This window comes from Phyllobates terribilis, unplaced genomic scaffold (assembly GCF_046119375.1).
Source record: "Phyllobates terribilis strain yellow unplaced genomic scaffold, ASM4611937v1 Scaffold_1__5_contigs__length_1240528914, whole genome shotgun sequence".
NCBI classification, from domain to species: Eukaryota; Metazoa; Chordata; class Amphibia; order Anura; family Dendrobatidae; genus Phyllobates; species Phyllobates terribilis.
The window spans coordinates 841,432,477-841,449,749 of NW_027362761.1; the positions used below are offsets into that span (position 1 = coordinate 841,432,477).

Sequence of the window (17,273 nt, forward strand, 5' to 3'; positions counted from 1 at the left end):
CATCATGAGTCTTACAAAATCCTCAGAGAAATAGAATTTGTAAGTCTATTTCTGTGGGGTTGGTGGTGTCAAATTGGATTCCTGATTGCGCCATAAAATCATCAATTTGTGGCTCATAGTCTTCGGAGAAGGGGGTGAGGTCCATAAAGGTTCAGTAACAATGGGCGCGGGTTCATTTTTTGTCCTGTGGCGTCTACGTGGGGGTTTGGTATCACTTGAGAAAGAGAGTGAGTCAGTAACATAAAGGTGGGATCCTCTGCCTCACTGTCAGTGTCGGAGGCAAGGAAGGCGCATGCCTCCTTCGCTGAATACCGGCTTTGGGACGAGCTGGACAAAACTTTTTCGTGTGTGTAAAATAACCAAATTTTATTCAGGTGTGTGTGTGTTTGGTGTAAACTTTGTTGTTGTGTTTTTTTTTTTGTTTTTTTTTGCTATAAACTAATCTAAATAATTTTATTTATTTTTTCACAAAAGAGAAAAACAACCAAGGGCCGGTCAATGATGTTCGTTACCGACCAGCGCTCTACTGCTGTAGTGCGTGCATGCATGCGCGCACGGATGTGGTGCAAAAGAAAAAAGTCCTTTCCAAAAATGAGCATGGGTGCTAATCAGTGGTGTAAGTCTAATCGGCGGCTGCAGGACGCACACACAGTTGTACAAAAGGGGGGTGGGACACGAGGAGCAAAAAATAGTGGAAAACATCGAGCATGAGGGCAGATTAGTGATTTGCGTCACTGATCAACGCTCGGCACGTACTGATGTGGTGCAAAGGGAAGGGAGTGAATGGACAGGGACGAAAAAAAAGTCCTGGAAAACAGTGAGCTTGGACGTTAATCAGTGATTTGCGTTACTGATCTGCGCTCGGCCGCTGCAGGACGCACAAAAAAGGCAAAAACCTGCCAAAAATCGAGCTATGGAGTACTGATCAGCTCTCGGTGGCAGAGGGGGAAGGGGGATTGGTGTGGATGAGGAGAGATCAGGCAAGGATCAGGGATCAGAAACTCTTCTTTCTTCTTTTCAGCAGGAGCAGCGATTCACAGGCAGCAGCAAGAACTGTGATGACACAGGCTACTGTGGCACCACACGGCCCAGAACGGCGCACAGAGTGACAGTGTGACCGCCCTGTACAAAGCTGCAGCTAGAATGAGAAAGTACAGGGTGGTCACTGCGGTCAGATCGCCTCTGTGCGTTCTGATTGCTGCGATCTACGTCATCGTCAGAATTGAACAGCCAATCACAGCTATCGTAGTTGCAGGGGGGCTGCGACACCCCCCAGGACGCCACCACCATGTGCCCTGCTCCCAGATGGCGCCAGCAGATGAATGTGATCACCACGACAATGATCATGGTGCCACATTTTAGCCAAGATGTACTCTGTACGTCTAAGGTCGATAAGTACTTTCCAACCTGGATGTACAGAGTACTTTCAAGGCCCGGAAGGGGTTATTGAAATTCAACTTTTAAGGAAATACTGCCTTGTGTTTTTTTTTGTTTTTCTCTCACGTTGTGTTGATCATGGAAACATGACAAAAATTTTAACAATTCTTCGGACAATCCCTTTTCTTCCCAGGACTTAAAGGGGTTCTCAGGGAATATTAGAAAATAACTAAAGGAATTGACAAGTTCCTAATCACATTTTCTCTAGGGAGGTAATCGTTATAGGATTAAAATGTCTGCCACCTTTTTTCATTTGAGAGAATGTTAGTGGGACAGGTGCTTGTTAGCATGAGCAGTAGAAAGTACTTCTGTTGTCACCATAGTGGCTCAGTGATTAGCACTGTTGCTTTGCAGCACTACGATCCTGGGATCAAATCCCACCAAGACATTAGCACGGAGTTTGTATGTTCTCCTGGTGTTTGAGTGGGTTCTTCCCGTTATCCAAAGACATGCGGATAGGAAATTTCGATTGTGAGCCTCAGTGGGGACAGTCATGCTGATGTCTGTAAAACGCTGTGGAATTTAAAGGGAACCTGTCACCAGTTTTTTCCCATATAACGGAGGGCCAGCACCTGTAAGCCCTATGTGGCAGCATTCTAGGTGTCAATATGTCTCCAATGCACTCTCTATAAAACCAAAAATAGCTTTGGTTATACTTGCTTATGGTGCGGTCCAGTCCTATGGGTGTCACTGTTCTCCATCCAGCGCTTGCTCTTTTGCTTTGTGTTGATGACTCGTTCTACGTCATTCTCACAATGTCCTTGGCACCGAACTCCTGCACAGGCGCACTTCTCTGTCTTGCCAAGGCTAGAACAAAGTATTGTAGTGCGCATATGCCTGCGTTCTTTGGCTTTTCCTGGAGCATGTGCTTTACAGTACTTTGCTCTGCCCCCAGCAGGGCATAGAGAAGTGTGCCAGCGCAGGAGCGTGATGTTGGGGACACTGGATGACATAGAACGCGTCATCCACACAAAGCAAGACTAGAGGTCGCGCCGGATCAAGAACAACGGCGCCCATTGGACCGGAAAGCCCCGTAGGGGAGTATAATAAAAGCTATTTATTTTGTGTGATGCAGAGCACATTGGGGAGTTATACACAGCATCCTAGAATGCTGTCACATAGGACTTGCAGGTATAGGCCCTTCTTTATATGGGAAAAACCTGGTGACAGGTTCCCTTTTAATTTTTGCTATTTAAGTGAGTAAAATAAATAAGCTATCTACTAGTCACAGCAGCAGCACAGTGGCCTCTTCTTACTTTACCAACTCTAGTAGGTATCTCCAGCATTAGATCAGAAAGACATGATGGACAGCAGTGTGAACAGCCTCTTTCTTCAACACCTTTGGTATCTCCAGTATTAAATTAGATTATCCACTAGGAGCATATCTTCCTACATAAGAAGTGAGAGGGTGGAGCTGCTGCGCATGCTCATAGGGATTTATCATATTAACATTTTATTTCTATAGTGATTACCTTCCTACACCAAAATTATCATGATTTGCTAATTAAAGGGGGTGTCCAGTCCAAATCAATAAAAATCCCACCCCCCCAGCACATGCACTGTGCGCTGCTGGGATTTGCTGGTTTCTGACCTGGGGCCTGAGGGTATGTATAACTTATACATACTCCCTCCCGGCCAGTGGGCGCAGCCTCACTTCTATACACCTGTATGGAGCGGCAGTATCACTAGTCGGGCCAGGGCTGTTATATCCTCTCCTGATATTTCACAGGTTATGAATGGTCTTATCTTTTTACTCCCATTCTTTTGCAACCATTTGTGTGCCAGCAGTATATATTGTGTAGATGTCTATACTTGTGCTATTGATATATGTTCTGGGCACATAGTGACTATTACCTTTAGCATTTGCACTTTCAGCACTAGCACTTTACAGTTTTGTTTTGCTCAGGGTAGCATTATTTGACTGCATAGAAGTATTCACATGTGATATTAGATTGATGCTGTATTGGAGGGCTTTTCATGCATGTCATTGTATTATCATGCTTATGTTATGGGGTAAATAGCCATTTGTTTGAACACTGTTAGGTTATGTGCCCACGTAGCGTTTTTGTAGCGTTTTTGCGGTGTATTTACGGCCGCAAAAACGCCACGAAAACGCTTGTAAAACAGTCTGCCATGCAAAGCAATGTGAATTCGTATGTGCTGTGCACATGATGCGCTAATTTGCGCGCCGAATTCGCATTGGTTTGCAAAATGCAGCATAACCAATTCTACCGCGATTACGCTGCAAATTCATGGCCATTGAGGAACATTGAAACGCAGCAAACACGCAGGTATATGCGGATTTGCCGCGTTTCAATTAAATTCATTGGCCGCGAATTTGCAGCGTAATCTCGGTGCGTGTGGTACCCAGGATGAAGAGGAGACTACAACTCCTCTTCATCCCGGCTACCACGCGGTGAAAAAAAGAAATAAAGTTAAAAATAAACAAAACCTGTATATTCACCTCTCCGGTCTGCTCCCGGCCGCGTCTTCTCTCTTCAGCGTCCCGCAGTGTACTGTCAGGACCTGCGGTGACGTCATTTAGTCACCTGATGGTCACGCGACCGCTCACGTCGGCGGTCAGGTGATGGTCGCGTGACCATCAGGTGACTGACGTCACCGCAAGTCCTGAAGAGAGAAGACGCGGCCAGGAGGAGACCGGGGAGCAGACCGGGGGCTGCCGGAGAGGTCAGTATACAGGTTTTTTTTATTTTTAACATTTTAAATCTTTTTTTTTTTTTTTTTTTACTATAGATGCAGCATTTAAAGCATTTAAGTTGTTCTCACATTATAAATCCATGCCGATTGCATGGATTTATATTGTGTGATCAACTTGTCAAGCATTTTCCAAGTGATGCTCAAAATCGCTTGGAAAACTGCTTGAAAAAACGTATGTAAAAACGCTTCTCTCTGGCAGAAAAAACGCATGTAAATCTGCATACATTTTTTTTCTGCCAGAGAGAGGCAAAAACGCTCTGCATCAAATCTGCTACGTGGGCACATAGCCTTATACAACAGTTTTTGGAGGACCGGCCTAAGACAGTGTTGGGGCCTCATTTGGCGGTTTTTCGCTTTAATTCTTTTCAAATGTTTGTTTGTCAATAACGTATTCTGATTTCATTGTTGGTGATCCCTGTCTATATATACTGCTTTCTTCTTGTATATTCCTTTATGTGATGATTTTTCAGTATGTGATGGGCAGATCCCTAGTCATCATATGTTTTTGGGTGGTGCCCTCTTTCCTTCCTCCTATCCCCGAATTCTGTGTTTCAGCCTCTATCTCCTGCTGTCTTCAGATTACATACCAAAAACCTGCTGACAGATTCGGTTTAATCTTGGCTGTCTTATGATAAAAACTGCTCATAAATACATACCACATTTGTAGCAGTCAGCTGTCAAACGTTAACCCTTATAAAGAAGAAACATAATTACACTTCAAACATAATTTGTTCATGTATTTTTAAGTTGGTTGTGCTTTTTAATGTCTTTTTTTTTCTCTTTTTGTGAAATGTTACACTCTTTCTCCGTGCATACATTGAATGTTGTATTATTCATGGTTTGAGCTGAACATCACATATATTTTGTGCTGCTTGCTATGGCAATGTATTAGCAAAGTAATATGGTTCAATGTTCATCCTGATTACTGTATACAGGTAAATGCTCTTTGAGAAAGAAAATTGTCAGCCTCCATTTATGATTCATGCGGATCATTGGCACTAACTTACTCGACAGTTTTAATTTTTCCCAGAGATTATAATGGTTCATGAACAAATGTGCGGCCACCTTTCCTCTGCAGTAGTAGAAAATAATCCATAATATGCCTTTTCTATATTATTGGATTTTTCTGGAGACATTTCACACATTGCCGATCAAATTGTGTTATCTGTTTGTGACATGCCATCTTGCTGTGGATTTTGAGCCATCTTTGCAGCGGTTTTCTTCTGCGTGTGAACGTGGCCTTTTCCTGAAGCTTGATTGATTTTCAGCAGTGAAATTCTAGCATACTTAAGTACCCAGTACAACAAGCATTACATTATACAGCTAGTATGCTACTGAACACAACACAATTTAGTGATAAGTACACTTTAGATGACCTTTAATTCATTATCTGGCCTTAATCTCTTATGCAAGAAGTTTGTATGCCAAATTAATTACTACTTGCAAGTTTCCTTTTTCTAAATGCAAATTCTGCATGTTTAAGCTGGTGTGACTATGCTAAATACTGAATGGGTATTATGAACATTTCACACTGGTCTGAACTAGTGATGATGGGGGGGGGACGGACGCAAACTGCATCTGTATTGGGTTCTTTTTACATTGTGTTCTTGCCCATTTTCAGTAATCCCGTCGGGGCTTATGTCTGAACTTCCCACAAAACAGGGTACGAGTTTATGGGCCATAAACTATAGTGGTGCCGACAGAGTTAACGTGTGCTCTCATGTGCATTATTTTCGGAGGTACGATAGGTCATCAATGTCTGATCCGGGGGGGGGGGGGGGTGTACAACACCCTGCAGTCCCGCCGATCAGCTGTTGTAAGTGCCGGCAGCGGCTGGAACTGCTCAATTACGGAGCTATTCTGTCTACTGATTATTTCTGCAGCCGGGTACTGCACATTTACCACTATTCAAATCAATACTGATGTTTTGTACCAGGGCTGTGGAGTCAGTCGGTGTCCATTTTGGTGGAGTCTGTATAAAATGGACCGACTCCAACTCCTAAAATATATATAATAAATTGGTACAGTAGTTCAATGCAGTTTGTGGGGAATATTTTTTCATAAGAATTTGGGAAAGTTATGAAATGTCCTATAAATGTCTGTCCTATTCCTGATCTAAGGGTCTAGACTTTTAGCTGAGATGAATCTGTGCTGCTGTAAATTTATCACTTACACATGAGCCAAGTATGAGGGAGTCGGTGTCTTGGAGTTGGAGTCTGTGTCATGGAAATTGAGGAGTCTGAGTTTGGCTTACCGACTCCAAAGCCCTTTTTTGTACTCCAGTCTAGATGGATAGTGTACTAGAGTAAGACGTACCAAATTCATGAAGGATCGTATAACAAATTTACAATTTGACGGCTGCAATTGGCCATGCTACCTCCTGGCTAAGCTTTGCCCACTAAGAAAAAAATTTGGTGGATCTGGCCTGGACTGATGTAAAACTGTCAAAAATAGCCGAGTTTTTGCACAGCTAAGAGCTATGAAAAAACTTTGTGACATTTCACACCTTTTTACTCTACAATTCTGGCAAAACTGTTGGATCTATTTGAACTGCTGCTTTCTCTTTACAGGAATGGTTTTTCTGAATCTAACAATGACGATTCTGAAGATGAATGCTCTACAGAGAAGACCACTGCAATAAGTGTACCTCATAAGAAGAGTGAAACCAAAGATGAAAAAATGCAAAGGCTTCAAGAAACCTTCCCTCCAAGGACCAATGAAGAGTCATTACAAGTAATGTGTATCCATATGCATAATTCGCCCAATTACCAAGTGACTGTTTTCTTCCAGAAACAGTGGTCCACTGGCTGTGGGGATGGTATAAGAGCTTCTGCATTGAAGTGAATGGGGCCGAGCTGTAAAAACACAAACCACCACCATGCACAAATGAGTTCCGTTTCTGGAAGGATACAGACCATGGACCCAATTCATTATTTGTTTTTGTCACTTTATGTTGTGGTATTTGATTGTTTTGCACAAAATTCTTCAAAATGTCTTATGTGGTTCATGAATTTTGAGAGAAACTGTTTTTAATTTATTTTTGTTAATAAATCAATAGTACACTTAAATAAAAAACTTTTATAATTAATTTTATTAGACAAAAGTGCTTCTTTCTCCTCTTGGATTGATCATTGACTCTCACAATTCTCAGTTCATGAGTAAAATCTGTCTTCAGTGAATACAGACTTTCCTACTGAGATTAATGACGGTGCTCGTAAAGGTCTTTGGAGAACTATAACTATTTCAGGAGAACTTGCAGCAAAATGTCTGCTCTCTCCTCACATCTCCATAGAACTTTAAAAGCACCAACTGTCTCCTTTCATCTCAGTAATATGAATATTTGTCTTCTCTGAATACAGATTTTACCCATGAATTGAGAAAAATCAATCCAAGAGGTGAAAGAAGCAGATTTTTCTGATATTTTACAAAGTTGTTTATTTTCATGTGTACTATTGATTCATGAAACAAACATTAAAACGACTGTTAATCTATAAAAAAAAATTTGTGCAAAAAGTCTTGTTTCATTAAAATATCTCAAAATTTGGCCCAAAAAAATCCAGGCTCACATAAAATCACTCCAAGAAGATACTGGAGTACATTTTATGCAAACAATTTTGCCTCTTTAAAAACATCTGAGATGCCCCTAACCCCACCCAAAATAACAAACCTAAGAATAAAAACAGGTGAACACATACAAAATTCAAAAAAATAAAAATTCACAAGTTAAAAAAAAAAAAAAACAGAATTTGCCATTAATCAAAAGCAGGCTTAAAACACCAAAATCTAGACCATGCGCAAGTGCAATAATCTGCCTCATGTTTTTACAGTCCTAGACGTTTCCTTTAGCGAGTTCTCAGCAGGTATAAATCTAAAGAAGGCATATTGTGTAAATCTTTTTTTACGACTTTAAATGGTTACTGCACCATTAGGCTATGCCTATACATAGAAAGAATGTCAGATACTGCTCCTTTTAACCTGAATCGGTTTTGAAAAAAACTCTTGCACGTCGCAGAATTTCAGTCTCAGACAATTATGCTGCAAATCTAATATCCTAACTTAATGCTCACATCAGACTTCAACAGGAGGAAATCATAGTCTCTAACCCTTTCACTGTCCGGGATTTCAGAATGTGTCCTGTCTGCCGAAGGTGCAAACATTTTTTTTTTTTTTACATGTGCAAATTAAATAAGAATTCTAAAATGAATGCTGAACCCTTGTACTATCTATCTATTATATATATAATATATTATATTTGTTCATGCAATTTTTCAACAGTCACGATGCATAAAAGCTTGTAATTAAGAGTGAGTCACACGTAAAATGACTGTAGGTTCTGGTTCTGCAGGGTTTATACTATGCTTTTTACTTATGCCTACATCTACATGCCGATAGTTTTATTAAATCACCAGAGATGAAGAGAACAAAATAAAACTTATTTAAAAAGCATTGTATGTGTTGAAAAATGAGTAGACCTAATCAGCCTATGGCCCCTATTGATCGAAGTCTTTACGCCAAATAACTGTTGTATAACACTTAGAAAAGTCGCAAAATGTTTGTGCACAAAAATGTTGCAACTCTGCAGTTTCATGCCAGTTTTTGGCAACTCTGAAAAAATGTTTGCAGCTGGAGAAGGGGGTCAAAGCCGGTCTACTCCTGTCCCTCAATAGTGACAACGTTTCTTCCACCAGAATAGTTGCTCCATTTCCTGACTGTGTATGCCTCCTGTGTGGGTTCCCAGGTGGATGAGTTACTATAGCTGCCGGGAGCCCCACTAGTGGCACAACCTAATACATACCAAGTCAGTTTTACGCAAAGAAGCAATAATGCTTTGAGTATATCAAAGCATTACGGTATATCAAAGATTATATGATCGATTTGTGAATTTATTTATTTTTTTAAGTTTGACTAACAAAAAAATACAAGAAACCAAACCAACAAATATGATATCACTGCAATCCATAATGTGATCAATGTTATTTTATTTAAACTACATGGTGAATGCTTTTAAAAAAGCAAAAAAAAAACAATAGTTGATTTTGCTTTCCTATGCCCTCCAAAAACAAGTTAATCAAGAAGTGCCATAATTAACATAAGAAACCCTACATCTCAGTATAGTTTTTGTGACGACCCAAACTGTTTAATCACTGTAATGCCTCTAATAAAAATTAACGTCTCGCCTTAGAAAAATAAAAAATAAAATGCACTAAAGTGTCCAAAAATACTCAACATTACGGTAGGTTCACACTTACTGTACGTTTAAACAGTCTTTCAGTTTCATCCAGAAAACTGACAATTTTTTTCTAATTTGTCATCCGTGTGCTGTCCTTTTTTTGCAGCAGCCATTTTTAATTTACAAAACCATTTACAGTTTCCCATGTCACAGAATTGCAATGTATCCATGAAAATCAATGCTGTACTGTGGCTCCGTATGGCATCTGCCTTTTTTTTTTTCTTTTCCACACTAGTAGACTTGAATAGGGGAGTCTCATCCGATTTATGGAAAAAACTAAACTAGTGCATGCTGCAGTATAATTATTTTTCTTCTGCATGAAGATTCGGTCATTAAAAAAACAAAAATTGCTCATCTGCACTGCCACATTGGTTCAAGTGCGGTTAGATTTTTTTTTTGTGTGTTTTTTGTTTCATGGACGGCACTCGGACCGAAAATACTGTAGTGTGAATGAGCCCCTACATTTTGTCTCACGAACCAGTTTGTCACATTTTGATCCTGCAATAATCAAAACCATTTTCCATCCTCCTCCTGATACCACAGCTTTTAGAGAGCTTTTTACTGAAATGCCAGCTATCTCTAAGACATCCACTATATGTAAGTTTAATATTCCTTTTTGTATAGACATTGCATTCCTTAGGATGTACAGATCCTATATTACAGCTTGTGTAACAGCTCAGAGCTTCATTACTGATTCCTTTGGCTTTAATAGCGGAAAGCTTCCATAAGAATACTGTGCAGTATTTTGACGAAGAAAAGTAGTGAATATAACACTGCACTATATAACACGGGCCGTAACTCAGGTCACTGTTAGATAAGTGATGCAATCTTTTCGACAACTACTAATCTTTTATGCTGTGGATTCTGTTATTTCTCTTACCTGCCAACCTCCGCGTTAACTATTGTGACAAACTCCTCATCACTTGCAAGAAGTAAAAAGCACCTGAGAACCATGGAGGAAGGAAGTTGTATATTTTCAGTGGATATCCTCTTCAGGCGAGGGCTGCACTTCTGCATGAGTTGTGCAGCACTGAAAATGCAGTGCCGCATTGCAGCTAATGATTTCTGATGATTTTTATTACTGCTACTCTAACTCGTCAATTTTCCCTGACTCCCAGTCCACAGCCCGGCCTCACTACTGAGCATGTACATAAAGTGCAGCACTGATTCATCTCACTACTGAGCGTGTACATAAAGTGCAGCACTGATTCATCTCCACTAAAAGCAGAGATCCTTAGATCAGGAACAGAACAGACATTTATAGGACATTTCATGTCTTTCCAAATTCTTACGAAAACATTTACAGCACATCCTGCATTGTACTACTGTACCCCATTTATTATATATTATACCAACTCCTTTAAAGCGGGAATTCAAAGGAGCGCCATGATACCAGGCACCTGGTCTTCAACAGACTCCCGGCTGCCATAACAATCCATCAGTGCCTGGCAATCGCGTGACGGGGGCACCAATAGGCGCATAGAATGACGTGTGATCTATTAATGCTGCTGTCTTGAACAGTTGTATTTAACAGGTCAAACACACAGCTGTTAGAGGCAGGTCCTGACTGTCGGCCATTGTCTGTCGGTTATGGCCTGATACCCCTGCTACCAACTTGTGCCTTACAGCAGATGTCGTTAAGGCGTTATCTGCTACAGGTTTGCAAAGATGCCTAGAGGTTAAAATAAAAAATTACTGCTTTAGGGTATGTGCCCACGTAGCGTTTTACAAGCGTATTTGATGCGGAATTTCCGCAGCGGAAACGCTTGTAAAACGCTTGGTAATCCGCACCCCATGGTCCCCAATGAGTTTCCGCAAGTTCTATGCCCATGCTGCGGATTTTTCCGCAGCGTTTTTGATGCGCACAAAAATCCGCAGCATGTCAATTAATTTTGCGTTTCCGCAAGCGGAATTGCCTTTGCAATGCAATAAAAAACGCAAGGCAATTCCGCATGCTTTTTTCCGGGAAAGGACATGCAGAAATTTTCTGCTTCATTTCCGCAAAGTGGGCACAGCTTTAAATGCACTCTACATTTTATAATAGAGTCCATGGGAAAGCTCAAATAACACCTGGAAGATGTCCAGGAATTATTTATTTTTTTTAAGTTTTTTTCTTTTTTTTTTTACAGCATTTTTTCTTGAAAAACTGCTGGCAGTTTCTTCATTGGTGAATGGAATTAAATGAACATGAGGGAAATGGCAGTAAAAAGGTGTGGGAAAAATGCTTAAAAAAAAAAGGCCTGTGGTCAAAAATATTGGTGATGTGCTCAGAAATTGACTTCACCCCCCCTTCCCCTTCGCTTCAGTAAGAAAAGCCAGTGTTTCCTCCTAAACTAACTGGGTTTGCACCAAAAGACAACGTGTGCACATACATTTTAACAACTGTGCTGAAGTTTGATTACATTTTGTGGGGTAAAATTATTTGCTAAGGGTGTGCAACACAGTGGTCATTCTGTAAACAAATGTATTTTTCTACCTTTTAGCTTATTGATTCCACTGACACATTGGAAGATGCAAATGCTGCTGGTGCAGGTCAAGTTGACGATAAAGGTAAGTTTTAGTATATCAGAGATAATTTCTGTTATGGGAACCCCTGAATGTCCTTTGGAAAAGTCACATTCTACAATCGTTATGACATGTAAAGGGGATTTCCTGGCAATTAAAGACGCACTCCCATCAAAGTTTGTATCCTCTTAGTATATTGTAGTCATCATATTATATAGCCCTCGTATTATATAGCCCTGTGTACTTACAATTGCTCATTTTGCCTTTCTACCCAGCTAATCCTCCTCTTTTCTCTTGTCCCTGCATGACTCATTTCCCTCTTCAACTCTTGACCCAGCTGCTATCTCTTCCCCTCTGCCATAGACTTTTTGCATTGATGGCTCATTACTTGTGAAGAGAAAATTGACCTGTTTCTACATGGAGCTTAAAAAGATTCAGCTAGTCAGTTTTTAATCGTGATGTCATAGACCTAGTGGAAAAAAGAAGAATTAACTTGGTAGAAGGACAAAATGAGCAATTGTAAGTACACAGGGCTATATAACAGGGCTGTGGAGACGGTAAGCCAAACCTCCCGACTCCTCAATTTCCCTGACTCCCGACTTCGACAGCACTATCTCAGTACTGAGCGTGTGCATAAAGTGCTGCACAGATTCATCTCAACTAAAAGCAGAGATCATGAACAGAACAGACATTTATAGGACATTTCATAACTTTCCCAAATTCTTATGAAAACATTTACAGCACAAACTGCATGGAACTACTGTATCCAATTTATCATATATTTTAGGAGTCTGTCGATTTTATACCGACTCCACCAAAATGGACACCGACTCCACGACTCCGACTCCACAGCCCTGCTATTTAATACAATGATTGCAATATATTAAGACAATAAAACCTTTGATGGAAGTGCTTCTTTAAACATTGATGGGCTAACCATAGAAATGTGGCTGTGCCTGGAATGGAGTGTTTTTTTTGTTTTTTAAATCTGGTTTCTGGAGAGATTGGCTAGTAAAGTTCATGGCCTCTAATATGTTAATTTCCACTGCAACCAAGCAAGCATTGTCAAAGATCCTTCTCTGGCAGCGTTTACTTTTTCTCCTGCATAATGATGCCTGATCGTGCAAGAAAGAAATCCCCCCCCCCTCCCCCTCCCTTACCCTCCTGCCCCACCCAACAAAGGTCCGTCTCAGCTTTCACACTACCATGTGGTAAGCTTGATGTGTCTTCCTACACCACACAGATCTCACTGCTGGCACCTACTGTGGTTACTGTTTAAAAGTGCAAGAGGAGGGCAGAGCTGTGTGTCATTTTGTATATAGCTTTGCATTTACCCCACGCATCGGGCGGTGTATGTAGCGACACATAGCTCTGCATTCCTCACCCACACTTTCAGCGCTGTCTGAAAAGGGCTGCATTGTGTCATATACTTCATTGAATTACAGTACCCAATTTATTATATACTTTGAGTCGGTCCATTTTATACTCTGACTCCACAGCCCTGGATATAAGGGGGAAGAAGCTACCTGCGGGAGTCTTCCACCACCCCAAACCCTATATGATGTGGGACTACAAGCTTTATGGCTCATTCAGACGTTCATACAAATCTGTCTGAGCATGGACCACTAATGAGTGGACTGGCCACAGCTCTCCCGACCCCAGCATGACGGCCTCATAGAAATAAATGAAGCTGTCATGCTTTGATCGGGAGACCTACGGCCAGCTCGTGCATTGTGGTCTGTACGTGGACCGATTTGCACTGTCGTCTGAAGGAGCCCTTAGGGTATGTGCGCACATTCAGTATTTGATTGCACACATTTCTGCAAGGTTTCTGCATCTCTTGGCAGCAAAAATGCTGCGGAAAAAAATGTGCTTTTTATTCGGTCGTCCATGACAGCACCACGTGAGAGAGAGGATCCGCCCATCAAGGACAGGAAACCTACAGGTTAAAAAGGGCGGCCCTCTCTTTCCGCCTCAGTTTAGGTTTCCTGTCCATGATGGGGGACCTTGCAGGCTTACCTGCAGAAGATGGACTCCTGTCCCAGAGAGGGCCACAGCAGGTGGTTGGAGCCGGTCCGTCCCGGTCCTCTGGAGACGCCACGGCAGGGCTCATGGGGGCGCCTCCGTGAGCGTTGCGGCAGGCGCGACATCGCCTCACGGGAGGTAGATGTCCGCCAGGTGTGAGGCCGCTAGCGAGCTCCCCCCCCCCGCTACCGCTTGCAGGAGATCCTGGTCGCGCTGGCGGCGCACGTGATGGGCGCGACCTTCTGACGCGACTTCCGGTGCGCCGGGCAGGAAGCCCTGTGACGTCACCGGAAGGGGCGGGGCTCGTTTGAATTTTTTGGCGCGAGCAGCTGAACGCCGGGGGATTGAGGACCTGGCGGCGAGTAGCCCACCTGGATCCCACCTGGACCTGGAGAGGAAGACCAAGGAGCAGGTAACGCCCTCCTGGGTTTAAAAAAAAAAAAAAAAAAAAAAAGGAAGCACACACCCACACATGGTAACGGTATGGCCAGTATATAAAGGGTCTGGTAACATACAGAGGTGCTTCCCAGCCCATTCTTACATTGTAAGCTATGGAAGATTCACAGGAGCTGTCACCTAGGCAACAACATCTGCTGCAGGAGCAGCCCTCTGGGGAGCCCTCACAACTAGTGGCGCAGCGTCATTCCCGGCTAGGGTCTGGTCGTACAACTAGAAGAGCTACCACTAAGAGCAGGAAGGACGGTCCGGTGCGGCGTGATTCCTCGCCATGCATGCTGGATTCTTCTGCTTCTACGGTACCGAAGGTTCTGTGGGGTGAGTGGAATCTTCGTGAAAGTTCTACTAATGTTTCCTCCTTCTTTCTATCTATGATTTTCTTTTAGAGCAAGAAATGTTCCTCGAAGTCCAAGCACAGAGAGTGTGCCTTATGCAGCTGTCCACTCCCTGATTCATATAGCAAAAGGTTGTGTCAGCTTTGTATCAGCAAAATGATATCGGAGGAGACCCCAGATTTTTCCCTAAGCCTAAGAACTTTAATAAGGGAAGAAATAGGCAAAGCATTGCAAGGTTCAGAGTCTGGGCATATTCCTCAAGAAACCCAGCCGGGTTCAGACTCTGAGCTATCGGTCGCTTCCTCCTCCGCCTTCTCTTCCTCTGATAGTGAGCCAGACAGACAGTGCTTCCCCCTGAAGGAGGTCGATGCCCTAGTAAAAGCTGTCCGATCTACAATGGGGATAGTGGACTCGAGGGTAGAGAAGTCAGCTGAGGATGTTATGTTTGGTGGTCTGGGGCTAAAGAAGAGAAGGGTCTTTCCAGTAAATTCAAGGGTGAAAGACCTCATTGATAAGGAGTGGAGAAAGCCTGACAAGAAGGGTAGTGTTCCTCCATCCTTTAAAAGGAAATATCCGTTTGAGGATGCTATGTGTTCCTCCTGGTTAAAAGCACCCAAGCTGGATGTTGCTGTTACTAAAGCAGCGAAAAGAACTTCCCTCCCGTTCGATGATATGGGTGCATTGAGAGACCCCCTAGACAGACTGGCTGATACTTTCCTGAAAGGGGCATGGGAGACAGCTGCGGGAGCACTGAGACCAACAGTAGCAGCTACCTGTACGTCCAGAGCCCTGATGGTGTGGCTTGAACAGCTAGACAGTCAGTTGAAGGATGCTGATGCATCTGTGGACTCGGTGAGGTTGGCAGCAAAGTCAGCAGCGCTGTCAAATGCGGCTCAGCGAGCCTTGTGGATTAAAAGCTGGCCAGGGGATTTACAGACTAAGTCCAGTCCCGTGTGAAGGGGAATACCTCTTTGGTCAGACCATGGACGACTTATTGGAGAAAGCAGGGGACCCTAAGAAGGGGTTTCCATCAGTACCTCTACCCTCCTCTTCCGGAATAGGAAATTTTTCCGGAAGAGATATTTCAGGGAGCAAGACAAGTCTGATGAAAGAGGTCGAAAAGGTAGAGGTCTACTCTTTGGTCCGTCTCCAAAAAATGAGCAGAAGACAGGGGATACACAATCAGCCCAGGTCGGAGGGAGATTGTCATTTTTTTTGTCCCAGCTTGGGAACAGATTTCTCATAGTAATTGGATTTTGAGCCTGATTAAGTATGGTCTTAAGTTTCTATTTAAAGCATTGCCTCACAAAAGGTTCATGGTTGTTCCCTCCAGTTCTTCCCCAGAACGCCAGGCTGCCCTCGTTTCGGAAGTACAAACCCTAATAAGAAAGCACGTCCTGATTGAGGTTCCGGAAGCTGAAAAGGGTCTTGGTTTCTACTCCCCGCTCTTCTTGATTCCGAAACCGGATGGAAGTTTCAGGACAATTATAAATCTGAAATCCCTGAATAATTTCCTTAAAATACACACCTTTAAAATGGAGTCTTTAAAATCCGTAATAAAGTTACTTTTTCCCCACTGCTATATGGTAGTGCTCGATCTCAAAGATGCGTATTACCATATCCCAATTCATAGTGATTACCGGAAATACTTGAGGCTGGCCATTAAAATAGACGGGGTGGTTAAACACTTCCAATACACTGCACTCCCCTTCGGTTTAGCTATAGCCCCACGGGTTTTTACTAAAGTAATGGCGGAAGTTATGGCCCATATAAGAGAAAGGGACATTCTAATTATCCCTTACCTGGATGATCTCCTGATAGTGGGGAATTCGTTGGTTCAATGCGAGACCCACCTGTAGGAGACCATGTCGGTCTTAAAGAGTTTGGGGTGGTTTCTAAATTTAGAAAAATCTAGACTATCTCCACTCAAGGTACAACAATATCTGGGGGTCATATTAGATTCCAGGAAACAGCTATGTTGTCTTCCAGAAGAGAAAATTGATAGAATCCGGGAGTTGGTAGAACAATGTATACGTAAACCTTTTATGTCACTCCGTAAGGCCATGTCACTGTTGGGAACCTTCACCTCCACTTTTCCTGCGGTTCGTTGGTCACAATTGCATTCAAGAGCCTTTCAGTGGGATGTGTTGTACAATAACGCAGCTTTAGAGGGGCATCTAGACCGTAAGTTTACGCTAGGTCCTCGTGCCATATGGTCCCTTCGTTGGTGGTTACGACAAGACAATCTTGCTAAAGGGGTTCCCTGGGAATGTAGTCCAACTGCAGTCTTGTCCACTGATGCAAGTGCTACAGGTTGGGGAGCTCACTTTGAAGGGAAATTAGTGCAGGGAACCTGGTCAAGCAGTGAGCAACAGTTGTCATCAAATGTTAAGGACCTTCTGGCGGTGCAGCATGCGTTCAACGAGTTCCTTATATATTTTCAGGACCAGCATGTCCGTGTACTCTCGGACAATCAAGTCACGGTAGCTTACATAAACCACCAAGGGGGAACCCGCTCAAGAAACTTGATGAGGGTAGCGAACGCACTTCTGCTGAAAGACGAAGAT

The 17,273-nt window shown here is 42.7% G+C and overlaps 1 protein-coding gene across 1 annotated transcript in view; it reads left to right on the forward strand.

Annotated features, from left to right (window-relative positions):
- Window positions 1-17,273, forward strand: part of SMARCAD1 (SNF2 related chromatin remodeling ATPase with DExD box 1) — a 108,728-nt gene that overhangs the window by 14,769 nt on the left and 76,686 nt on the right. The window contains exons 4-5 of the mRNA XM_073638184.1: window positions 6,726-6,888; window positions 11,869-11,935. Of these exons, the coding sequence (XP_073494285.1) occupies window positions 6,726-6,888; window positions 11,869-11,935 (230 nt within the window). The remainder of the gene's footprint in view (window positions 1-6,725; window positions 6,889-11,868; window positions 11,936-17,273) is intronic.